This window comes from Harpia harpyja, chromosome Z, assembly GCF_026419915.1.
Source record: "Harpia harpyja isolate bHarHar1 chromosome Z, bHarHar1 primary haplotype, whole genome shotgun sequence".
Lineage (NCBI taxonomy): Eukaryota > Metazoa > Chordata > Aves > Accipitriformes > Accipitridae > Harpia > Harpia harpyja.
In genome coordinates this window covers 113,852,407-113,878,645 of record NC_068969.1, presented here as the reverse complement: position 1 = coordinate 113,878,645, position 26,239 = coordinate 113,852,407, and the positions used below count along the sequence as shown (strand labels likewise).

Genomic DNA, 26,239 nt, shown 5'->3' with positions numbered 1-26,239 from the left:
CACAAAGAGCGCCTAAGTTCCCAGCTCAGCTAATCCAATGCTCTTTAGCAGCAACGCAACGCAGAAGTAAGGTTGCAGGAGTCAGCGAAGCATCGGTGACATGGAACAAAGCAGAGACTGGCAACTAAAGGAAAAATAAATAAAAGAAAACCAAACATCTTTTAATGCTCGCAAGGAGGAGGGAGGAAAAGGAAACAAATGCATTCAACTATTCTTAGAATATGTCTCCATCGCTGAGTGGTTGAATCAAAAGCGGTCTGCTGGTATCATGGAGCGCTGCTTTTGCTGTGTGAGGGGGTCATGTTGTTTCCAAGTCCCGTGTCTTGCTTCGTGGTCATGTAGAAAACATAGCCAGGTTCTTCTGAAGCAGTGTTTCCTACAGTCTGTGTGGAAGTTGCTGTAAATATTTGCTCAGAGGATGGCTGCTGCAATCGGGAACAAAATAGTTCTGTTTTTTGCAATATTGCTAAAATTGTGTACATTCTCAAATTTTTTATGTTAAACATGACAAATGCAAAGAAAAGGCAACAACTGATACTAAATTTGTTTTCTTCTCCCACACCTCATAGATGCACTTGCAAGAACGAAATGACCCTCCGCAGCTGCTCTTAGACTTCAAGCACATGTTCCCAGTTTTGTTCCCCTTCAACCCATCCTCCATAACCATGGACTCTATTCATCTCCCTGCTTCTCTCAACTTGGAATTTCTCCATAAAGTCTGAAGAAAGTACAAATAAGCCCACCTCTCCTACCCAGAGACCTCCAGCAAAGAAAGAAAAATCACAAAAGGAATTTAAGGAGCTCTTTAAATATGGACCAAACAGGTTTATGGAAGAACCAATACACAGTAATAAATGGATGCTAAACTGTACAGTAAAAAAAGAGACTGATCTGTATGTGATTTTTTTTTTTTTTGGTAATTTGCAGCTCAGAATAAGGATACTTGAAATGTAGATTTATTTTTTACTGTTTGATTTTATGTTGACATAGTTCAAAGCCCATAATCATCTCCAAAAGCCACTAACAAAAAAGAATGGTGAGTGGGAGGCAACTTACTTGGATCTTCATAGGTGTCTATGAAGAAATGACAGTTAAATCAAAAACAAAATCTGAGACACTTATGCTGCCTTGAAGGACGTGTGATTTGCCTAATAGCTAGGTGGTTTTGTATGCGTTAATAACGGGACATGCAATTCTGCCTCCTGTTCTTGCTAGTAACTGTATTGCGATAGTGAGTTGAGAAAGTAAATTGCAGAAGGTGCAAGTACCTATTTATCACGCTGGTTAAGGTAACGGGCTTGGACGCTGCTTGTTTCCATTGACGTGGAATTTGTCACAAATTCTATGTTTGAGACATGCTGTTGCTCCTCCTAACTACATCCAGTGCATCTGCTTCATGGGAATTCAAATAAATTGGCGGTTTGGACTTTCTTCCATTACCAAGTTTACATTAGTGACTTGCAAAGGTTTTGTCCTAGTGAAATAATGTTGAGACAAGGGACTGCCTTAGGCCTCCTGCTTCTAGTATAGACAAGCATCATCCTGATCCATAGTGTTGGCTCTCCCTGTGCTTTTAAAAGCCAAAAACTTTCATCTGGTGGCTACTGAGGTTCTTAGACCTCTTACATGGCCTGTATCAGAATCTCATGCATAGGTAAGACGTGCTAATGCAACCCAGTTTAATATTTGGGTCCCCAGTCCTACTTAGGTTCGGTGGGTTAGTCCTAGCCATAGCAGTCCATGGAAAAACTCTATTCAGTTCAATAGCCATCCGAAATTTTACCAGTCATGCAAATGCAGGGTTTAGATAAATGAAGAATACTTAAATAAAAAAAAAAGAGTTTTAAAACAAAAGGGAATGGGTAAGCAATGAAACGTTTTAACACAAAAAATTTTTAAGATAGCGTGTTAGTAATGTAAGCCATTTCTTTAAGAGTGAACACGAACTCTTTGTCTACAACAAGCTTAAAGGAATAATTGCAATCAATTCAAATTCTGTTAGGATTTTTTTTAAGCTAACTTATAAATTAAAACCAATCCTCTGACCTCACCAGGTAGACATTGAAAGGGGCCAGCCACTCACAAAAGCAGCCATTGATTTTTCTCGGTACTTACCACGACACGCTGACTTCTCGGTTACTGCAGAGAGCCACCCTCCTTGCTGAGAAGGAGGAAAGGTGGGTTCCCGAGGCTGAGCGATGTTGTACGAAGACCCTGATGGTGATGCTTCTGCCGTAGCTCAGCGTGCCAAAATGCAACGAAGGTGTCTGGCAGCAGCGAAAGCCCCGCTCATCTTAGCGCTGGGAGCATTTCGCCCTTTCCACTTCCATAGCGGTCTCGTCTAAGGAGATCTTAACTTACCTGCTTTTGTGGTTGCCGTTCCTGAAGTCTCGGCAATTCCGCGATGATTAAGAGCTTTCAGAAAAACCTCTCTGTATCTGACTACTTTTAGAGTTGGTGTAAATCATATCCAAACAGCACGTTTATGACCAGGTACCCTGTCTGCTCAGAGGATTAAAATAGAATGTGAAGTCTCTTAAAGATAGGCTACATCCCACCATGCTGCAGTCACCTTTTTAGGTAAGGAGTATGTTTTGATTTAAACATCGTGTATATAATCTATGTATATACAAACTGTAATAGTCCTGTATGTACTATATATGTATATTACTATCCAGAAAGCACATTTTTAAAGAAAAAGTTGAGTGCTGTGAAGAATTCTTTCAAATGGACTATGGTTTAGTACAGCTGTTACCAGTGAAGGACAGACTTAAGGCCATTTCCTAGGGAGAAGTTATCTTTTCCCCTAACCGTCACCCAGCTAACGATAGAAGAAAATGTATTGCTTGTATAGTACCAGCACTACCTCCAAGCGACAGTCCTTGAGCACTTGCATCTACTACGTATATTCAGTAGTGCCTTCATCTCCCCTTCGTATACACTAAGGATAACGCCACCATTTTGCTGTCTGTGCCCAGCAAGCCCGTGCTCTTCTGCCACTTGCTCAGCTATGATATTTTTATTTATCGTACCTACCTCTTTTCACGTTTGCAAATGAATGTTTTTGCAATGCTCTGTATTTAATTTTTTTAATGGTAGCCTATCCCTTTTTTCCCACACTATAGTCATCACAGTTTAAAAATAAAAATAATTCAAAGCAGAATTCAGTCTTTGTGTAAGGCGGTTTTAACATAGCGCTATTTCTCAGAATTCATCTTAGGCCAGCAGTTTCCTCTCAGGCTCTTCAGGTCTCTACCTCTCTCTGATGTAAATTATTCAGAGTATGATTCCCAACAGATTGATTAAACCAATGGTTGTCATTCAGACTAAATGACAGGTTGCTGCAGAATCCTCTTCTGCAACGATTTTGTTGCTGATCGCAATTAGAAAATGTGGTTAATGGCCTTTTAGGGGATAATGGTCTTTTGCTGGCATTTTCAGGATCATGATTTACATGTACAACAAAGAGACTTTCTTAAAAACTCTTGGTATGTATAGATGGGAACTGGGATTTAATGTCTTGATCTGTGACAATGTAGTTTATCCATTAAAATCCATCTGGAAGAGGACTCTATGAAATATCTTTAATATGTCTTTTCTGTTAGCGATTTTTTTGAATTTGTTTTTAAATGTTAATTTTGTTAAATTACTATGCTCAAGCATGCCTGCCTTTCCTCAGATTGGCACTTCTTTATTTAATTTAACACAAAGCATGGCTTTGAGAAAGCTGGCTGTTTCCCAGTTCTGTCTTTATTTTTAAATATTGATTATTAAGTTGAGCATTTTCCCACTGTGTGCCTTTAGCTGTTACTAAGGTAACTGACTTCTCAACCGCTGTTTCTCTGAAACAAGCATTAAAATGTGGGAATACTGTTATTGTTCTGTCATAAAAAGTTGTCTGTGGATGTATAAGTGCTTATAAAATTTCACTCTGAGGAGGTCTGCAAAAACACTTTGAAGTTCCTAGGGAAAAAAAAAAAAACCTGACCCATGCTGATTTTTGCATGTATAATGTATCTCAGAAAAGCACTATTGGGAATCGGAAAAAAAAAAAAACAAACCAAAAAGAAACCCCATCAAAAAATGAAACCCCCAAAAAACCATATCACACAAACCACCACCGCTATGAAATGAACACTTCAAACTGAAGTTCAGGCACATGCTGTCTGGCCTATGAAAAGCATCCAGAACAATGTACACGCTTCATTTTCACCAAAAACTTGCTTTGATTTTTTTTTTTTCCTTTTTTTCTTTTATTGGCATTTTGTAGCTAAGGTTGCTTATCTTTTGGCTGGTAAAGCTGTTGTAGTTGTTGACTGTAGAAAAGAACATTAGACATGAAACTGAATTTATGCAGTCCTACATCATAAACGTTTTTTGCTCATGCAGTTTATTTCCCTGTATCTAAAAGAAGGACTTCTTTGTATGAGTGAAACAGTAGCAAAATGTGGGCATGTTTCAGAGTTTAAGCCTAGTGGCTACCTTTCCTGATACTGCAACTTAAACACTGAAATCACACCACCACCTAAAGTCTTTGCAAGATATGACTCTCTATTTGTGTGATTTGCAAAAGATACAAGTGAAAAAGATGCACTTGAAACAACAGGTCGTTTTCCTCATTTTCAATAGTAAATGAAAAAAACTGTGCAAACTTATTCTTTCAGACCATATTTAACTGAAAAATTAGCATTTTGCCATTGCATATAAATATAATCTAATTAAAACAAATTGCATGAACTGCCATGAGGCTTCTTCCTCCAACTTTATTGATTCACATATATATTACAGTCATAAATTGATTATTTTTTTTCCTGAATGAAGTTCTAGTAACGTAGATGTTAAGTAAAACAATCCAGAGGACATATTCCCCAATGAGTATACAAATTATTTCAAAATGTAAATGCCAGTGGACAAAGACTTTCGAATTAAGTTGAAATTAGGAGAAAACAAATTATCAAAAAATGTGCTACTACAGTGCAATGTCTATTTTGTTTGTTTGTTTGGGGGGGTTGTGAAGTCTCATTACCTTAACGGGCAGAAGGTATAGCTGCTCTCAAAGGAGTTGAATGATATACAGGAGTGAATACTGTAGATGAAATACTACTGCTTATAAAATATTTTTCCATTTTGAACAAATCTGTAAACTACACCTTTGTTTATAGGAAATTGCTTGTAATAGTCACTGTAATATTCAGCTGTGGATAAAAAAAATTTGTGAAATAAACACTTTTGAAGAAACTGGGACTTTTGGTCAAAAATGGGAATGTAAAAAATACACCTTTCAATATTTACTTCTGTATATTGGAAACATTTCTATTTTAAAATTACAAAGTACTTTACAAACACAAATGAACAGTCTCGAAGCTCTTACTTAAGAAGTTGAAAGATTTAGAAGATATAATGTAATTTCAGAGGTGCTGAAATACTGTGAGGTAATTAGAAACCAACTGAGTGTGGAATCATGGCCTTGAAGGCACTTGTAAATGGATGGAGAAGAGGGGATGCAGTGCCAGCCCCTGTGTGTGTGTTTATATAAGATAATTTGATGGCAGAGAGAGGAAACACAGTAAAACCCTCTGCTTTTTTCTTAAAGACAAAGTTGCATATTGCTGGATGTTCACTGATCTCTAGACTCATGAAACCATTGGAAATGATACTGAAAAGCTGGTCGAAGAAACTCTCCAAGACTCGTTTTGGAGTTTTAGAAAGCAGGTGTTCTTTATTGCAGCGCTGGATGCGCGGGGGATAGTTCCACCTAGCGTGCATACCACAGCTTTAGCACAAACAGGTTATATAGAATAACTAATTGCATATTAATCAGATTAGTATACCTATACATAAAAATGATTGTAACTGATTATCATAGTACTTCCTACATCTGATCATGCGCAATGAAGGATCCATTTGAGTCGAAGGGCTGCTTTTGCGACCACCGACCCATTGAAGTTCTTGCTGGCTGTCCTTGAAGTCTTTATTCTTGACCTTGTTCTTTGATCTTGAAGCTTAATGCAGTTTCAATCACATGTGGTCAGTTTCAATATTGTTCTCATCTAGCGTACAGGAACATCTAGTCATAAGAGCAGAGAACTGCAAAACTTATGAGTAACTGCCTCTACTGGTTAATTGCTTGGCTATACTTTTGTCTATTGTTTCAATCATAGTGTTAGTATGAGATTTCTAATAATTATTTACCAAATCTCACTTCTACAGTCACCTAGCAGCAAACCAGTTTCCACGGCTGGTACAAGATATTAAAGCCATCAAAATATTTAGACATACCATACAGAATGCATGGAAATATGCTATCGAATTATGTAGGGAAAGCAGTTGGAAGATAATATTAAAAAAATGGGAGTCTTCACAGGAGAACTTTTTTTTTTTTCTTCTCGAAAATTTATAAAACTTAAATTGCATCAGTGGGGAGCCACACAGCAATTTTTATTTGTACACGCAGCATTCTGACTGATCCTGACAGTCTGAATGCTTCCACTACAGTGTTTAGGCGCTTAAATCCCCCCTCAGCGTGCATTTTTCAACCACCAGAACTCCGAAAGGTGGCGGTGGATCTCCTACCCCCAGCCGGGGGGTTGCCATGGAGGGGGCCAGGAGCCAAGCCCTCCTCTCCTCCACCCGAGGAGAAAGGCTAAATCTTGGAAGCAGGGGCAGCTCAGGGCTGCGAACCTCCATCAAACCCCCTGACGAGGCGCTTGAGGCGAGGGGCAAGCCGCCCTCAGGGCCTCCCCTGGCTGCCGCCCGCGGGTCTCAGGTACCTTCCCCAGCACAAGCTTCCTCACCGGTCCCCGCGGAACTCGGCTTGCGCAGTGGCTACTCATCACGGACCGCGGCGGGGCGACCCCGGGCCGGGCAGGGCGAGGAGGAGCGGAGCGGAGCGGAGCAGGCCCGCTCCGCCCGCCGCCGCCATCGTTACCGCGGTAACGCCGCGGGGTCGGCGCCGCCCGCTCTCCGTTTCCTCCGCCGCCGATTCGCCAAACTCCGCGCCGCCCTTTTCAGGCGCGGCGGCGGAAGACGAAGAAATCAAACCCAAGTTAAAGCGAAATAATAATAATAAATAATAATAATAATAAGGTTTAAAACAGATGAAAAAGCGCCGCCTCCGCGCCCGCCGTGGCGAATGTGCGGCGGGTGAGGCGCGGGCGGCGCGGAGCGGCCATGGCGTTGCTGCGGGGTGAGGTTCCTGTCAGGCGGCGGGGAACGAGGGGGGGGGGTCCCCGGCTTTTCGGCGTGGCTCTGCCGGTCCCTGAGGGAAAAGGAGCGGGGCCCGGGCTGGCGGGCCGGCTCGGAGGGAACGGTGCCCGGCGGTACGGCGGTTGTCCCGCCCGGGGTGGCGGGGGTGGGTCTCGCCGGGGCAGGCCTTGCCCTGGCCGGAGGGGCGATCCGGTCGTAGGGGCCCGTCACCCGTTGTCCAGCTCCAAAATGGAGCCTCTGAAGCCGTTGCTGTCCTTCGGGGGCGGGGAACGGAGTTTTCCTCCCCGCTGTCTCGTCAGCAGTTGTGGTACCAACAAACCTGTAGCAAAGGGTGCGGGTATATGTCCCAAGAACTGGCCGTGTTTAGGTGCGGTGACTGGAAGTCACTGGAGGCGACGCTGGAGGTGTCAGTGACTGAAAGTTCCTTTTGTCACATCCAGCCCCTGCCTGTGTTGGCACTAACGGTGCAGGATAAACTCTGTTTGTAAGAGCCAACGCTTCCTGAAAGCGTTTTGTGTAAAGAAGTACTTTATGCTCGGCGTGGTTTAAATTTTGTGTCTCTTAGAAGTGAGATAAATACGCCTTCTAAGGCCCGATCTTGTTTTTAAACAAGAAATTTACTGAAATAGGGCTTTTTATCTATTTGACAGTGCTTCGCTACTTGACAGGCTGTACCTGAATAATAACATACGTGTAAGTCACGGTTTGAGGTTTCAGTGCCAAAAGCCTGTCTAGTCAGTGTTGCAGTAATTCTGTATTGCTCTGCTGAGCTGGATAACACAGAGAGCAGCTTTGCCCGTACTTGTTTGATGTTAGTTTTCTATGCCTGTTTCAGAGTCTTCTCTCATCTCTTGCCACAATATTTTTCATACGCTGTTCTTGCTCCTTAATTTTTTTGAGGGTAATGACTGTTCTTTTGGCCTTCAGCATAGGATCTGACGAAGAAATATTTTCATACCGTGCGCATTTGAGAAATGTTGGAGGGTTAGAGAATGTTTCAGACCTATAATAGCAGATCCCCATTTGGCAGCAAGTCGTTAACAAAACCAGATTAAAATATGTCTTGAATAGAGTGTCTGATAAGTATTCAGAGTGACCTTTGCTTTCTAGCCCTCAAAATTTCCAGATCCCTGTGTGTTTGGTAGTATCCTGCTCTCATCCAATGTTTATCACCTTGGAAAACTGCAGACATTCTGGAAGTCTTGCCATGGTAATGTGGGACACTACTAGTTAACGGAGACTTAGGAAGAGCTGTCAAAGGCCATAGAGTCCTTTCTCACTCAGGACTTCAGCCATCCCTTGTTGCCCCTCCTGAAATTCTGTGGAGGGAGTAGCATTTGTAGACCAATCAAGCAAAACTAGGCAGGCTCTGGAGTAATATACCCTTAGGGCAATGGCTCTGTGGTCAGTTTAATTCAGCATAACTCAACACAGGTTGTGCTGCTGCTTCTTCCCTTACTGGTTCAGTCCAGCCTTCTCTCTTAGTCTCAGATTACTGTTTTATTGAGCAGCCAGAAGGTGAACTCGGGTGCAGAACTGATCCAAATGAAAATTAGCCCCTCGTTTTCCACCAGCTCTGGGTTAGTCTTCAGCTACTGCAGTTACGTGATCTGCTCTGGTTTACGCTTTGGCCCCACGGTGCTGCTGTGAAGAAGCGGGCAGTAGTGAGCAGCCTCGGTGAAAGAAAGCACAAGAGAGATGTTGCTATTGTGAAAGGAAGGTTTAAGGGCAAAGTTCCATCCTTGCCCCTGGACTGTTTGTTTGCGAGGCAACACGGTGTATGTGATTCAGCAAATAACGTGGATAACCAACAACCTGGCCAAAAGGGAGGCGAGCAAGTTCTTTTAGCTTGATCAGGTCCCTGAGCTGGTCTGCAGCAAAACCTCGTAATCAGCTATTGTTGGCACAATTTTGGAGGAGGCAGAGGGACAGGAATCAGTGGGCAGGAGGTGTGATGTCAAGGTGAGTGTCAAGGCCTGCTTTGCTGCAGGGGAGATAAGCTTAGGAACATGAGATCATTCTTAAAAGAGCTAATGATCTTTTTTTCACAAGCTTTGTTAACATTTAACGAAGACTCAAACTTAACATTCCATAAGTTATTGTTAATACAGTCCATTTTGGATAGTTTAATGAAAACTACTGGTCTAAATTTAAATCTATCACCTGAATCCTTAGAGAGTCCAGGGACTAATTCTGCAGTGACTGTATGGAACACACCTGTTTTCCATAAACATAAATCAGTTAAAGCATCCTCACCTTTGTTAAAAAAAACCTGTAGGGGTTCACATGTTGTGCCTGTTAGTAGTTTTCAGCTTTTTTAAAAACAATATGTACAAACAAAGTAAAAAAAATTCAGTCAATGGATTAAGAATTGTTTTGGATTAAATTGAATTACTTGTTGGTATCAGTTGAATGATGATTAAATGAAGAGTGAAAACCAATGATGGATGTAGCATACACTGTGTGTATACAAGGGGTCAGTTCCGAGCATTTGTTCCAAACCTGGGTGCAGGACCTTCCCCACAGTACCAGCTTTGGTACTTTTCAGACCTCTGGATATACAGAGGCCTCTTGAGATATTCATTTTTTAATGACACTGGTGTTCCCTCTACACTTAAAAACCTGAAGAGTGGGCTTTTTGGATCTATAATACTTAGCAGCTAGTTATTCCTTTGAGGAAATAAATTCTGCTTCTCATAGTTTATGAATAGTTACCACGTCAGCACTACATTTTAAGGGAGCATCAGTAGTGAGCTTAGCAAAGACTTCTTTTTAAGGTCTTCCGGGTACCCTGGAAAGAAGCCCATAGGCAGCCTGAGGGTGTGAGGGTGACACTCTGTTTTACTGTCTTCATGGCATAGAAAGCCACCTTGTTTTTCGCATTCATCCCTCTCCTTGAAGCTGCAATTCGTGCTTAGTCTACTCCAGGGTATTTCCCAGATGATCTTCTGAACATATTCATTGCCTGTTTCAGATCCCAACATTGTGTACAAGTCCTTGTCAGTGGAGCAAGCTTGACCTTCCCCAGTTTGGAAAGTCCTTTCCTATAAATCGTGCAGCCTGGGATCCAAATACATGAGAGACAGAGGAGGACCCTCTCTCTGACAAACCAGCCAAAGAAGATGGATCACACGGCCTCTAGCAGAAGGCCTGAGAACAGTGTTCAGGAGCAGCTTAACGAAGAGGCATTTTAATTTGCCTTCATTCTTATATCTGTATATATCCTTCCAGTGTTACTTAAAATAACAGTGGATGTTTCATGGCAGCTGTAGAAGAGGGGTATGTGAGCTGTGTTGTTCAACTGGGGCAAAGTTCGCAGGCTGCCTCCCGCTTGTTTCTGCACGCAGAAGCAGAGAGCCGCTGTGACAAGCGGTCAGCAGATGTTTGGTTTAGTTCAGAGACAGCTTCTCCCAAGCTGAAATTCATATAGACCACTTCTGGCCAAGGCATTTGTACACATGTGCTTGCACACGCTCTCCTGTCTATTGAAAACTGGATTTTCTTCTCAGAAACTGGAAGACTGATGCTAATGCATTTTAGATGACCTATATAATTCTGGAAGTAGCATGAAATTTTTGATTAAGGAATGTTTTTCCTCTTAAGTTAAAGGAATCAAAGTTAAAATGCATATAAAAAGTTTTTTTGTTTTGCTTTATTGTTTCGGGTTGTTTTTTTTTTCTTTCTGAGAACTCTTTCAGTGTATAAGCCAAAAATCTGCTGATTTTTCTAGGATGTGGGAATGGCCTCTTTGTGTTTTTTAAAAGAACTGTTCCTCATCTGATTATTTCACAGGTGTCCACTATGGGATTTCATGTATGTTACTTTCATACTTTTAGTACACTGGCACTGATGTCTGACGTGGTGTGGCAGCCTCCTTTGTCTGCCCGCTATCCAAACTATCTGTTTTTTTCAAACCTCTTTGTGGAAAGGTTTAGGATCTTGGGAATCTTCCCAGCCTTTCTTTCTGACCATTAATTCTGCATGCCTTCCCTGTCTAAAGTATTGGTGTATCTTACTTATCTTGAGCCGCATGGGTTCACATTGCCTATATTTACAAAGCTTCTTGTGAATTTAGGATGTTATCCAGTTGAGGCTGACTCGGTGATTTTCTGTGTGTTAGACTCTGCACATCTGGATAATTCTTGCTTCTCTTGCAGGTGTATTCATTGTTGCAGCAAAGCGAACTCCTTTCGGGACCTATGGAGGTTTGCTGAAGGACTTCACAGCCACCGATCTGACAGAACATGCTGCTCGAGCTGCGCTGGCTGCTGGCAAGATCTCTCCTGAGATCATTGACAGCGTCATTGTCGGCAGCGTCATGCAGGTTGGTAGCACGGAAAATTTGCTGGTCACTGATGATTTCAGTCGTCTCATTCAGTGTTGTCCTACAGATAGTTAGTTACTTCTGTTTTGCAGCCAAGAATAAACCAAAGGGGTGGAAATTAAATGGGTGAGTAGTGTTTATAGTGTAGTATTTCCTGTTCATGTTTAAGGGACATACCCTGCATGATTTGTGATATTATTGGGAGCAAGGCTTCGCTTTCTTTTTCTGGTACCGAAGGTAGTTTAAACTAGGACAAGCTGATCTTCTAAAAACATGTGGATTCATTAAATGGTTAGTTGCTAATCCCTGGTACATTTTTCCTATTTTAATGACTTGAGCTGTGTAACTCGATGATCAGTTGGTTTTCACTGGATTGTATAAAACCCTGTCTTTCTGGAGACTGTAACTGATCTGAGTCCATTTCCCTTGAGTTTTCTATAGAATTTTTTTGAGTGGCTATGAGTTTACTTTGAGCTGGAAGGATGCATCGTTTGGCAGAGACATTTGAACAATTGTGTCTTTTTCCAAAGAGCTTGTGATGTAGATGCTATTGTATGCAGGGCACCAGCATTGCAAAACTGCAGTTATGCACATACCTAGATGAGGGTCTTTGTTTTAGACAAGACAGCAAAGAGCATTTCTGGGTTTGTTTTGTTCTGTATTCTGACTTCACCGTTAAGGGTGGGCAGTCTTATTTTGCACTGAGTGTTTCAAGGGTGCAGAAGAAAGGAATAACTGAGAACTTTCGTGATAAGTGAACAAACATGCAGTATTCCTCCTTAAGGATTTTCAGCCAAAGGAGTAGCTTTTGAGTAATGCATCTCCTACAGCTACCATCTCAGCTTCTTTTATGCCACTTTTTAGGTTTTATAAGAACTGTTTGTGGCCTAGGAAAAAAAAAAAGAAAAATTGCTGCATCCAAATCTCTTGTAATGCTTTCACATAAATAGCAGCATTCTCCTAATAAAAAAAGTCTCTTCTTGTTGAAATTATATTTCTTTTCCTTTGCATCACACTTTCCCATCCCAGTAGATTTTCTTTTTTTAGTCCTGGATTCCTTTTAGGTATTATTTGATTAAGTTTAAACAACTGTGAACGTATGACCATTTGAAACTCCCCTTCTTCAGCAGAAGTGGCTTCATGGTGGCCAAGAAGGCCAAGAGCATCCTGGCTTGTATCAGAAACGGTGTGGCCAGCAGGACTAGGGCAGTGATCATCCCCCTGTACTCGGCGCTGGTGAGGCCGCACCTCGAATCCTGTGTTCAGTTTTGGGTCCCTCACTACAAGACAGACCTTGAGGTGCTGGAGCGTGTCCAGAGAAGGGCAACGGAGCTGGTGAAGGGTCTGGAGCACAGGTCTTAGGAGGAGCGGCTGAGGGAACTGGGGTTGTTTAGCCTGGAGAAAAGGAGGCTGAGGGGAGACCTTATCGCTCTCTACAACTACCTGAAAGGAGGTTGGAGCGAGGTGGGTGCTGGTCTCTTCTGTCAGGTAACAAGCGATAGGATGAGAGGAAATGGCCTCAAGTTGTGCCAGGGGAGGTTTAGATTGGATATTAGGAAAAATTTCTTCACCGAAAGGGTTGTCAAGCATTGGAGCAGGCTGCCCAGGGAAGTGGTGGAGTCCCCATCCCTGGAGGTATTTAAAATACGTGTAGATGTGGTGCTTAGGGACACGGTTTAGTGGTGGACTTGGCAGCGTTGGGTTTACAGTTGGACTCGATGATCTTAAAGGTCTTGTCCAACCTAAATGATTCTATAATTAATTTTTTTTTCTGAACTTGCATTGGCAAGTAGTATTTTGCACAGAACTTGAAGCAAACCGCTGTGTGTGCAGTACTTTGCTTTTCAAATAGAAGTGTGGTAGAACCATCTCTGCAAAGTTTTGGAGGAACAAGATTTCATTGTTAGAAAAGGCCAGTGTCCAATTAGAACACAACACTTAGGAAATTTCACAAAGTGGATGTGAAGCAGCAATGGCATCTGTGCATTTTCCACACCGGTTTTGAGGGGGCCTTTCCCTGCCACTCTGAGCAATTTTATTTCACCTTGAAATAATTGCTGCTTGCCAGTCAGGATCTGGTCTTATCTCAGTCTGTTGTGTGCATGCTGTTTTGAAAATAAAGGATAAGGGAAAACATAAGAGTATTAAGTTGCTGACTTCAGTCTTAACATCTGTAGTACCATTTTTGGCCTGATGTCTAGCTTTTATGACATAGTTTCATTAAAATGCATATTAAGACATTGGCCCTTTTTGATCATATAGGATGGTGGTTTTTTGAAGTGAATCAAAGTGCTTCTTGCAACTAGTAGAATTTCTGTTGAACATACACTATCTTCTGTCAGTGATGCAATTACACTGTTCTGACTTTTCATCAAGACTTTTACTTTCCAAAGAAGTGAGAGTGTAACAAAACCTCCTATTTGTTCTGTCTGCAGAGCTCCGCGGATGCGATTTATATTGCGAGACACGTTGGTTTACGTGTGGGAGTTCCTGTCCCAGTTCCAGCCCTCACTGTCAACAGACTTTGTGGCTCTGGTTTCCAATCCATTGTCAGTGGATGTCAGGTACAAAGCTCTCTTTTTCTTGTGTTAGTTGTAACCTTTATCAGACTGTTAACATGAGAGAAGAGACGGGTGTAGAAACGTGTACTTTGTGTTTGGGATGAGTCTTAACATGCATTTTGAGCTACCACTGGTAGAGACTTCCTATTGTCCTGCATGGTTTTGTGCAGGAGTTCAGCCTTCACAGTGCTATTTTTTTTGTGCTTGGTTTTAAAAATCATCATTGTAGCTATTTTGAGGTTAATATAAGGAATGCAACAAGTGTTAGCCAGTGAAATAGAGCTCAGCTGTGCAATAGTTGCATTCTGTGATCCTGTTTGTATGAATTGGAATTACTGGGCATCAGAACCACAACAGGAGGCTTTCATCTTCTGATCATTGTTTATATTCTCTAGCTAGCTGTGTAAGCAGCAACCTGTGCTTTTTAAGTGTGGTTTTGTTCAAAGATCCAAACCCTCTGGTGGGTTAGGTAATTTATAGCGTCACTTCTCTTAAAATAGAAGAAAACCAACTTCTCTTTGAGTGATTGGCCAAAACCACTGAGTAAGATGGTACAGCAGTACAGTGATTTTTATTTCATTTGTTCATACAGACCAGTGGTCTATGACTAGCAGTGGTCTAGACTTTACAAAATTAAAGGGTATTTTATGAATATTTGAGCAACCACCCAGTTGTTTTTTGTTGTTTGTTTGTTTGTTTTTTAAAGTTCCCTTTGGCTAGAGAATTATTTTAGGTCTGATCCTCTAGAGGAAAAAATGTGGAAGACAACATAGACTTAAGGTTACATGTTTACGGTAATATCCATCTGACTGTTCTTTCTAGTGCTTTCTGCAAAGGCTATACACACGTCGGTCTACGCTGAAAAAATCTGTTGGAGAATTTGACCACTTATATCAAAAGTATGGTTGTGAGGTCTTTTCCAAAGATGGTATTTCATCAATGCAGCTAATGTTTCTGTATTTCTCTTGCACACAACAAAGTTGCAGTTTCTGTTCTGAGCTGCTTAAATGTGCACAAAGTTTTGGTAGCTATAGGAAGCGTCTCAGCACGTATTACTGCAAATCAGTCATACTCCTTATTAACTAGTCATCTCAAATGCATATCAAGATAATTTCATCTGCTTCCATTCCAGTACACAAATAACCTTAACTATCCAACTGAGTGACTCATTTTAAGGAAGCAGAATTTTTGAGTGGTCTGATGGCGTGTTTAGGAATTAGGGCTTTTAGGTTCTGTGCAGTTTGCCACAATGAATTAGTGCGTTTTGGGGGTTTCTTTTGGCAGCTTACCTGGCTAATGTTTTCTAAAATGATGTCCCATTTTTTTAGAATCATAAGGTCTAGCGAGTTTCAGGCTTTGAGGTTTAATTCGTGTTCCTTTTGAGAAGATTGGGAGCTCAAAAAAAAAAAAGCTGAACCATCTGTCAGCCTAACCACACAAGCATGCAGATGCTTAATGGCTTTATGCCTCCTTCCTGTCATATGTGTGCACCCATATTCTCTTCCTCCCTCATTGATATAATCATTTCCTTGCTGAAAGGAGGAAGAAGGAACACATAATGAAGGAGACAGATCCCAATCTTAATAGAAGGGTAAACCCTTTATAAATATACACATGGCTAAGCTTGAATGCATTCTCTGTGTGTGGCTTTGTAGGTGATGAGGTCTTTTTCTAAAACAGTTGTTACTGTTTTACAAAACCAGCAAACTAAATCCTAGATCTGTTTTGTTTTTCTGTTAACAGGAAATTTGCCTTAATGACTCAGAAGTTGTTCTGTGTGGTGGAGCTGAAAATATGAGCCAGGCTCCTTACGCAGTTCGAAACATTCGATTTGGAACCAGATTAGGAGCAGAACTCAAGGTCTAGTACTTTTTTTACTTTTTTTTCTCTGAATAAAGTCATGTTTACGGAGCAACGTAAAGTGTCAGGCCTGTAGGCACTATATCCTTGCAAATGAAATTATTGGAGATTAGATCCGGATTTAGTTGTTCAAAGCATCTATCCAGTATTCAGACATTATCAGAACAGTAGGTTCAGGCAATTTTGTTAAGCATCCCAGTTTTCTAGCTTTTCCAAAACCTTATTTGAATTCCTGTTCCATGTTAAACATATTAATAAACTCTTAGAGACAAAACTTAGCTCACTTGGTACATCCCATCAAAGTACTGTATATAATATAAAAACTTGTCAGAGGCAGTAAAATGGAGGCATACACAGCTTAGGTAAAGCTAGTAAGGCTAGCAATGAGTAGATAGACTAGGAAAGAACATGTATACCTCCAAGTTGTAAGCATCTCTCAATTTTAAAAATGAAAACTTGAAGTTAAAGACATTGACAGATAAGTTATTTTTACATTTTCTTCTGAAGATAATCCTTAGTGAATACTGTGGGAAATTTGGAGCAGGATCCAGTTCTGCTCTGATAATTACCGTTTACTCAGTGGATCATAACCAACATCAAAATGCCAAGTTAGGGTATTTCAGTGTTTCAGCCCTTTGTTTTTTTATGCTGTTTTTCCATTATGAAGGTGGTGAATATGAAGTATGCTTGACTCTGTTCTGTAAATCTTGTGCGGCACTGTGACTAAGCCTCAGTTCCTACAGAGGACACATTCACAAGGTTGCTGATACACTGAGTCTCCATAGGTGCCACTGGGTTCTTATCTTGAAGATAACTGAATTATACAGTTCCAGGTGAATGAGTGATTGATATTGCAGAACTTTACTGGTGACAGAGATGACAAAACCCATCTGGACTGATTGGGCTTGCCTTTATCAGTGAAGTTAGACTTGGCTATTTTCTCACCTGAGATGTTTTATCCACAGAAACCTTTGCCCCAGGTAAGGTGATTTTACCTGACAGTAGAGCGAGCCAAAGAATCGGTAGGGTGCTGTGCCTTTTCACAGTTCCTCACCTTTCCTTCTTGGTAACCAGAAAGACAGGTGTGTTTTCTCAGAGGTCCCTAATAAATAATTCCTGCAGCAGTGAAATACATGGAAATGCTAAGAATCATAGGCTTTTCCCAAACCTCTCAGGGCCACATGTGAGTGGAAAGAACCACACTAGACCACAGTGTAGATTAACTAAAATAACACACAAGAACTTGCCATACTGTTTTGCAGTGTGTCTGTTCTGATTTGAATAAAGTATCTGTAGGTAACCTGAGTTAATTTTACAAAGAGACATCAGTTTCCAAGAGGCTGCTGAATAATTAGAAATGTCAATAATAAATGTTAATATTGCTGTGCTTTTATAATTTTTTTTTTCATAATGTTCCATGCAGTTGGAAGACACATTGTGGGAAGGTCTAACAGATACGCATGTTAAAATACCGATGGCCGTTACTGCTGAAAATCTGGCTGTAAAATACAACATCACGCGAGAGGACTGTGACCGTTACGCATTCAAAACGCAACAGAGATGCAAAGCTGGTTAGTAAATTTAGGAATGGAAGTGTTTATATGATACTACTTTCAAATCTACTCAGGTTTTAGCATCGATTCAAGGTATTTTTAAATTTTGTGTAGCTCCGGCGTCTTGGTGTAATTTGTCTTTTGATTTGCAGATACTGTAATTCATGCTTTTGTTTGCCCTGTGATACAAGTAGCCTGCTCCTAGGGGGGTTGACTTTGAATAAACTGAGTCAGGTGTTGTGCCTGTCAGCAGGTTAAGTAACGAGCCCCTTTCCACTGGCTTGCTGCGTCTTCCTAGTGGACATTCAATAGCCGTTCAGGCAGGGAATGCCACTGGCCTGTCATGTGTCACCTCCTGCCTGAACAGGATTCACGTTCGTGAATGGAGCTTGTTGGTGCCCCTTTGGTGGGATGCCTTGCCCTGCGGCAGAGCAGCATTGTCCCAGGCACGCTTGACTCCCTTCCTTTCTTTCCTCTCCACTGCAGAGCAGTCCTCTCCCACAGCAACCCACATCCTTCTTGCATGCCAGCATGTGCTACAATTGATGAAAATCCTTTTTCTTTCTTTTGCAAATCATATGCTGTTCTACAACCCTTGAACAGTTAGAGCAGATAGAATCTGAGGAGGGAATATTTGTTCAGGACCTGCGTTTAAACTGTTCTCTGTGTGGTTTACATGGCCAAAGCCATAATTCAGAGGCTTTGGGGTTACTGTGAAATTGATTGATAGTGTAAACAGGATGGTAGGCCAAAAGCCAGTAGAATAGTGGTCGTCCTGGAACTTCAACATACATTGCAACCCAAAGGTTAGCATAAGAAGCAAAGATCTAAGCATACTTTTAGATTCTAATGATGGTGCTTTCTAACAGCTGCTACTCTTGAAGGAAGATTTTGTATTTTTTTCAATGGCTGTAGCAGTGCTTTCTGTAACTTTTGTCAGTCATGTGTTACCTTCCCTGCTGATCTTGTTAGCTGACTCCTGCCATTCCTGGAGCTTTTGCTAGAAACTGTGCCCCTGAAGAGGCTTTTGCTTCTTTCTTGTTTTCTAGGATTTTGCCTTGCTGTTTATATTTCTGCTTGTTATGACAAGTTCATCTTATTCCACACTAAAGAGAGTCCTGTGGCTAATCAAGAAAGAAAAAGATTTTGTAGAATTTATTGAGAAAGTTCAGAGGTAGCTAAACAACGTCAGATGTGGCAGTTTCGGTGTCTTAGTTTTAAATCCCTTAGAGTTGCATTTGTGGAATGATTTGAAGTGGCTGGGAGTCTTGGTTCAGTTTTGGGAGGTAGGAGTTGTTTTGGTTTTAAATCTGTGCCTTCACATCAATGTTGTGGACACAAAAGGTAGCGTTTAGTTGCCTGAATATTGGTGTCTAATGTCATCTTAGGTGATGTGCCCAGATGTTCTTATGGGCATCTTGGATACCTACAATGTCTTGAACTGTCTCAGGTTGTTTAGGCAGCTGAATCCCATTCTAAGATTGTGACTTGACTGTGAGATCCTGTGGAGGAGCACCTTGGACAGGATTTTAATTGATATACAATAGCTTATGCTGGTTATCAACAGAGAAAATGTGGCTCAGGATTTTTTTCCCTGTTAGTCTCTGAGTGAGATTTACAGCTTCTTGGCCCTCTGATAAGTGACAGAGCTGTAGAATAAAGCAACAGTACAGGGGAATGTGTATCAAAAATAAATCCAGTGGTTTAAAAAGAAAAAAAAGGAGAGTTCAGTTATTTACAGCTGAAATAACACTTTGAGACTTTCTCTGGAGAAGTTTGAGAATGTATTTGTAGAGTTTTTGTCCAGTTTCTGAAAAAAACCAAACAATAAAACACCAACCAGCCTATTTAAACAAAATAAGGCATAAACAGTACTGTCCCTGGACTCTTGGTTAAAATAGAGCAAAAGTTGTGTGCACATGAAAATAGGATTACTGGTCATGCTGCGCAATCATCTTGATTTTTTTATCAGAGTCCGTTTATTTTCCTTTTTGTGGTTGCAGCTCATGATGCTGGGTACTTTAATGCTGAGATGGCACCAATTGAAGTGAAAACGAAAAAAGGGAAGGAAAGCATGCAAAAGGACGAGCACCCAAAACCCCAGACCACTCTGGAACAACTGGCAAAACTTCCATCCATCTTTAAAAAAGATGGAACGGTCACTGCTGGGAATGCTTCAGTGAGTACGTCAAAGCTCTGGGTTGTGAATTGTCACCTCTAAGGTTCTCCAAATTTGTTGTCACTGCATTTATGTCTCACTGAGCCACCTTTGGCTGTCAGTGGTGTCTCCTGATGAAAATGATTTCTAATTCTGCAGTTGAATGCCCCTGGTTGACTGTTGTAGCCCCAAGATGGCAGGGGATCCTTCAGTCTGCTCCTATGTCCTAAAACTTGGTTCTGTGGATTGTCACTGATCTTTTAGTGAGGCATTGACACTTCCTTATCAGCCTCGAATTATGCAGTTGATACCTGCAGTGGCTGTGTAGAATTAGCCATTCTACTTTCTTTTGGGGGCAATGATTACTGAATATTTGCTTTACAAATCATGCATTATATTAGTGGGCATGCTGCTGCTGCTCATCTTTGTACCACAATTAGTATCCCCTGTAGTCCAACCCACATTTTGCTCTTACCCAGAGTAGACTGGGTGCTTAGCAGCATGTCATTACGGACTGTTCCTTTTACAGTCATTATCTCAATGGATTGATTAATGTTCTTTGGGCCAGAAGGACCACTGTGATCGTATGATCTGAATTCCTGCCTAAAATAGATCATAGCCACAGTAAGTGTGGGTGTCTGTAAACTATCTTTTATAATTAATAGTACATACATTATCTGATATTAATAGTGTTCTTGCAAGAATGATGTTTCCACTGTAAAGGAGACTTTAAGTGGCAAAAATGTATTTTACTTTTCTAAAACATTGAAATTAATTAAACATCTATATTTAACTTTCTTTCACAGTCCACAGAACACTGAAAGATTGTGGTTTGTTGTTTTGAATAAACACTAATACAATTGTCTGTTAAATGTTAATAATAGGGTCTTGGACTCAAGCTTTTTTTGAGGGGCATATTTAGTTTAAAGCGTGGGGGTTTTTTTGTTTGTATGTTCTTCACTGAGATTGCTTGTCTCTCTTATTGCAAGGGGGTGTGTGATGGAGCTGGTGCAGTCGTCATTGCCAGCGAATCAGCACTTAAAAAGCATAGTCTTACTCCTCTGGCAAGAGTAGTAGCATATCACTCAGCTGGCTGTGACCCTTCCATAATGGGCATTGGTAAGTTGCAATAAAGCACATTATATCATAGCATCAAGCAGCATTAAAATATCCTTGTGTTGGGCATTCTAAAGGAAAGAAGGGGAGGCAGCAGTGTGCTGAAGTCTGGTAGCGCTGAAGATGTTTGTGTGGCTTACTGCAGAGAGACTGTCCATTTCACTGCATCTGTCCAGCCCTTTTATGCAGAGGGGCTGACTTACTCCTCAGTTTGGCTGAAAGGGTATGTGCAGTGCCTAACCTATAGCATTAGCACTGAACTGTAGTCCCCCAGCCACCTTTTTTTTTTCCTTATTTACTGTCTCTGTTAGTAAGTCAAGAAAATAGGTGCTCCTTCAATGTTTTTTAAAACCAGTTTTCTCCTGAAATTCACTTTAGTCTCCTCTAAGCTTTAAATCCCATTATTAAATGTGTAACTATGAGTTGTTTTCCTCACCTCTTGCTGAAGGAGTATTGGCTATGTGTACACCTTTCAGCAGTTACTCAGTTGCTCAAGCTAGGATTGGATTCCAGGATACACATCTGTTCAGGTATTATTTTGGCAAACCAACTATTGTTTTTTTGTTAGTCCCATATTTTATGCTCCCTAGTCAAGTAGCTGTTAACGCAAACAAACCCTCAAAGCCAGTCCAGACACCCCAGGCTTCTTCCCTTCTGTTTAGTTTGTAGACAGCATTGTATCCCAGCCTTGCTTTTCCTTTCTGCCATTCTGTTCAGAGAAGTTATTGTTGACTGGTTCCATGTGTCAGTAGAAATGCAAATGAAGCATTGTCAGATTTGTTTTCTTGATCAGACTATCTGACTAACACAACCTCCAAAGCAAATGTAGAGGGAGGGTTTCTTTCGCTAGACTTCATGCTGTCATTGTGCTTTCTAAACTAGCCCATTCTTTCTAGGTCAGGCAACTCTTTTAGCTTGTTTAAAAACTTCATAAATCATATGGAGAAACAGTTAGTATCCTAACTCCTCTAACACCACAGCTTGTCCCCAGCAACTCAAAAAGACCAGATGAGATTCATTGACATGACAGCAACAGATCTGAGAACAGGAGCTCAGACTGAGCAACTGCCCTTTCACATACTGATAGTGATACGGAGTCCTGCCTCACAATGTCTAGTGAGAGAATTCATTATTTTTTTAAAAAAGGAGGGGGGTGGAAGTCTACTTGGCTGTCATTAATGATCTTTGTATTGTCCACACGAGACCCTCCCATTACTGTCATGCGTAACAGGCATACTAAAATCCGTCTGTAATGAGATGCGTTTAGAGTCTAGTATTGAGCCGCCTGAGGCTTTCTAATAATCCACTGAGCTTTGAACTGGGCCCTTTCTTCTTTTAATTTTTCTGTCTCTTTGGTCATTTGTGTATTTTTATGGTTTTTATTCTTTGAGCTATGAGTTGTCAATACCATTTTTTGGCAGTGAGGTAACATTTAGGATTGTTAACGTTTTAGGATTGGGGTTTTTTTGTCTAATGATCAGCTACCAACTAATACCTCAGTATCTTTGTCCTACAAGCACGTATCTAATCAACCCTTTCAAATTCTCTTTGAGTGTCTCTTTCCTTAGGTAGCTGTGCTTTGAGATTAATCTCCCCTAGTGGATTATACTAGTTCGTAGATGTCAGCTTTCTTCCAGAGAACAGTTTTATTGCCAAACTCTGTAATAGTCTCAAAAAAAAACCCCCAAACCAACTTAATAGCTTCAGCTGGCTGGGACCTGGGTCCAAGGGAACATTTTATTGTTAGTTTTTTTTGACTAGAAGATTTTCAGGTAAATTATATTAAGAACACCAAAACAACAATACCCTTAACTAAACACATGACCAGCAAACTCCAGAACAGCCTGCCTTTTTCTTTTTGTATACCTGGAGGCTGCAAGTTATGAGGAAAGAATAAGCTGAACCAAGAGTATGGGGAAGGAGAATGCCTCAAAACTGTCATGAAGTTGTTTTATTTGGCTGGGGACTGTCAGTTCTCTTGACTTGAAAGCTATGCGTTTGTTTACCAACATAGCTGTGCAGCAGTAATGACACTCCTAACTTTCCCTGGCAGTGTGCTGAGAAGACTACCAAATAGTTTTGAGATTTAGCAGTTCTCTTACCACCTAATAAAGCAGGTGAGTGGCATATCCAGAATTCACTGGCTGCACAGAGGCTCACAGGAGGGGATCTGAGGAGGCTTTATGAAGCTGTCCTATGTATAACGTGTTTATAAGCCTTTATTTATTTATTTATTGTTTAACTAACTGTGCACACAATTTCTGAATAGGCCCTGTACCTGCAATTACTGAGGTTCTGAAGAAAGCAGGATTGACCCTGAAGGACATGGATTTAGTAGAGGTAAGGAGTTTTAACGTGAACAGTGAGGTTTCTGATTATTTTAGCAGAAACATTCCACTCATACGTGTAGCCTGTCATCACAAGGTAGGAGTTTCTGCGTGTCTGGAGCCCACCTGTCTTAGCTTGCCTGCATGACCTCTATCCATCTAGTTTCTACCACACAGTTGCACAGTCATTACAAAAATCTCAGGCATGTGGAAACTGAAAATGGTGTGATAGCATTTCATGGAAAAAAAAAAATATCCTCGTGTGACATGAAGTTTTACTCTGTTGGCTGGACTGTTAATGTTTTAAGTCAGTCACACTTCCCCATTTATGAGCAAGGCCATTTTTTGTCAGAGCAATAGGCTCTTCATGAACGCATTGCATCAGAATATACCACGCCTTTTTTTTTTTTATAAAATGTACTACATACTTGTTTTGTATCACATGTGCCAGAAGGATTTAAATTTACATCAGGTTGGCCTGACAATTTGTACAGTATCCGAATACATTTTTCTAAACACAATGTTTAATATTTTTCTCAATCAAAATGACCTGGAGAAGAAGCACACCTCATTTAATCTTGTGTGCACACATGCTGCTGAAAGCTTGCGGGGAAAGTCAGGCATGAACAGTTGTATTGTTTCTCTGGTGTTTTAGGTGAATGAGGCCTTTGCACCTCAATATCTAGCTGTCGAAAAAGTTTTGGGCCTTGACCCTGAAAAAACCAATGTCAACGGAGGTGCCATTGCTATAGGGCATCCTTTGGGTGCTTCAGGATCACGGATCACAGCTCATCTGGTTCATGAATTAAGGTATGTACATAGCCGATAGCTGCTGGTGGTGAATGCAGTGCTGATGTATTTACGCCTGCAAAAGATTTTTAGCATGGATGCTGTGTGACTAAAATCTTCCAGTCGACTGGCTCCTTGCTAAAGTGTACCACTTTCTGTACAAATTTGTTACCTTTGTGCTGTAGTCCAAGTCCTGCAGCTTGCCTCACATTCCATTCTGTTGTCATTACAGGGTTTTTTGCTTCCTCTAGATCTGATCCAAGCCCACAGTAGTCAGCGGGATGGTTTCCTTTACTGAAATGGCCTTTGAGGAAAGTCTGTTCTTTTCTTAACAGGGGGCATTTAAAAGGCTTCGTCATCACCGTCTTCCTCCTTTAGTCCATTTTCAGAAATTTTGACTCTTTTGGCTTGCTTGATATGCTTAGCACCATTTTAATCTGAATTTTCCTTTTTTTTTACCCCCTCAGGGCAGAGATCGCTGTATCTTTTTGCTTGTACTTACAACATTATATTAGTGTTCAACCATAAAGACTCAGTTGATTTGCACCTTGCAGAAAACTGTTTCTTGGAGTGTGGCTGTAGAAAACTTAGCTTTTGAAAACTACCTTGGCAATAAAATTATATTTTATTTATGCCATTTTTGTTATGCATTGAAACCACAAGTATCCTGTAATGTCATTCCTTGCCATTTTGTATTCTTGAGAACAATATAACGTACCATCTTTTAGATCGCGAAAGACTCAGACCTGCAGCTCCTTGTTTTTCTACAGAAATATTTCAACATCAGTTGAAAAGAAGAACATACACATTACAAAATGTTATCTTCAGTAGTACCTAGTTGATAGCTAGTTTCCTTTCATAAAATCAGGACAACAGCTACTGTGGTTTCATAAATGTAAATAATTTTCACTGTGATTTTTCTGTACAGGCGTCGTGGTGGGAAATATGCGGTTGGGTCAGCTTGCATTGGCGGTGGACAAGGTATTGCTCTTATCATTGAGAACACAGCCTGAGAGATTCTGGAGACTGCAGTGTTGCCCAAATTACTAATTCCCTGAGAAACTTCTGCCTTTTGTGACAATACAGCATCACTACCTGTCTTTGTTTTGTGCCATTCCTGCAAGGTAAAGGAATAGCTGAGAAGTCTGAATTATGAACAGAAAGATTCGTTAATGTCTTTCTAATTAAAGGAAGTGTAACATTAATATAATTTCACACTGATGAAGATTTTCTGAAGGCTTCTTTTCGATCAAAGTTCATGAATTTCTGTAGGCAAAATTCTTTTCATTTCCTGAGGAAATTGCCTGTCAAACTTTCACCAAACCTGCCTTAAAATAGCGGTCAGTGCAGCTTTTTAAGCAAGTATTGCTTAAACTATTCTTACTTCAGCTACTGCTGCTGTCTGGCACATGTGCCTTTTATCATCAGGAAATGTGAAAATTTAATTGGAGACCTTCTGAAGTATATACTGATTGTAGATTGATGGCTATAACCTGTACCCTGCTGTTTTGCAAGGGAAAAGAAAATGAGCGAAAACTGAAATTTCCATTGTGCCTCCCAAAAGAACAATAAATATAACAGAAAAAAGGGCTTGGTGTTCGTTTGTTTGTTTGTTTATTTTAAAAGTAAATCACTGTGAGAATTGTTACTTTACGTAAGCCAGTGTTTGTTTTTGGAGAGACTGTTTTTCCTGGCTGAGGAGTAACTGGTGTTTACTAGGTAGTTTCTAGAGAACTCCAGCAAATCTGCCCGCATTCCAGGAAGGAGGGTAGTTGCATCTAACTGTGGTGCTGCATGGTAACTGCGTACATAGAGCAACTCATTTCTTAACTTCCTCTGGTAGTATCATCCGTATCTCTTGGGTCACTTAATGTGTGACTGTTCTTAGCTAATTTGAGAAGTACACATCTGAGCAAGTTGTCTTGCCTCTCACAGGCAGCGGAGTTCAAGTTATGAATCATTTGACATAATGTACATGACGTTTGGATGAAATGAGATCTCCACTGACTGTACTCACTGCAGTCCTCTAGGCTTGCTGTACCGTCAAGAGCAACTTGCAGCTTGCTCTGATGTAGATGTCTACATTAGACACCCACAGTTAGTTGGACAGATCCCATGTCAGTGACAGCACACACTTCTCCATAGCCTGTACAGTGCTACATAAGCTGAAATAGTAGCAAAGACTTCAGCCTTTACTCTTTCTCATCCTCTGTCCACTGTCAAAATATTTCTTATCTGCAACTTCATCTTGCCCCTCCACTGGCATGAGCTGTAATGATTGTGAAAGATGGGAGGCCATTCAAAACCTGACTGCCTAGCCTAGCAAGAAATTCAGGTCAAGGCAA

At 40.9% G+C, this 26,239-nt stretch overlaps 2 protein-coding genes and 1 long non-coding RNA gene across 6 annotated transcripts in view; 2 read left to right on the top strand and 1 right to left on the bottom strand.

Annotated features, from left to right (window-relative positions):
* Positions 1–5,244, top strand: part of MYO5B (myosin VB) — a 153,461-nt gene extending 148,217 nt beyond the window's left edge. For all 4 annotated transcript variants that reach the window (XM_052777815.1, XM_052777812.1, XM_052777813.1 and 1 more), the window contains one exon: positions 570–5,244. In XM_052777815.1, the coding sequence (XP_052633775.1) occupies positions 570–722 (153 nt within the window). In that variant the 3' untranslated portion in view covers positions 723–5,244. The remainder of the gene's footprint in view (positions 1–569) is intronic.
* Positions 5,245–5,595: 351 nt separating this feature from the next.
* Positions 5,596–6,916, bottom strand: LOC128137133 (uncharacterized). Its single transcript, XR_008233566.1, has 2 exons — positions 6,795–6,916; positions 5,596–6,050 (listed from the first exon to the last, which is right to left on the bottom strand). It is a non-coding gene; the product is annotated as an uncharacterized LOC128137133 (long non-coding RNA).
* Positions 6,917–7,083: 167 nt separating this feature from the next.
* On the top strand, positions 7,084–25,483 carry ACAA2 (acetyl-CoA acyltransferase 2). The gene is made up of 10 exons (XM_052777856.1): positions 7,084–7,186; positions 11,364–11,530; positions 13,966–14,094; positions 15,835–15,951; positions 17,375–17,522; positions 19,508–19,683; positions 20,652–20,781; positions 23,048–23,118; positions 23,761–23,915; positions 24,823–25,483. Exons 1-10 carry the CDS (start codon positions 7,171–7,173, stop codon positions 24,905–24,907), a joined length of 1,194 nt encoding a protein of 397 aa, XP_052633816.1. The 5' UTR covers positions 7,084–7,170; the 3' UTR covers positions 24,908–25,483.
* Positions 25,484–26,239: the final 756 nt, after the last annotated feature.

Coding starts and splice junctions, on each gene's coding strand:
- ACAA2 (XM_052777856.1), top strand. Junction 11,531..13,965: donor TTGTCGGCAGCGTCATGCAG/GTTGGTAGCACG, acceptor TTCTGTCTGCAG/AGCTCCGCGGATGCGATTTA. Junction 20,782..23,047: donor CCCTTCCATAATGGGCATTG/GTAAGTTGCAAT, acceptor ATTTCTGAATAG/GCCCTGTACCTGCAATTACT.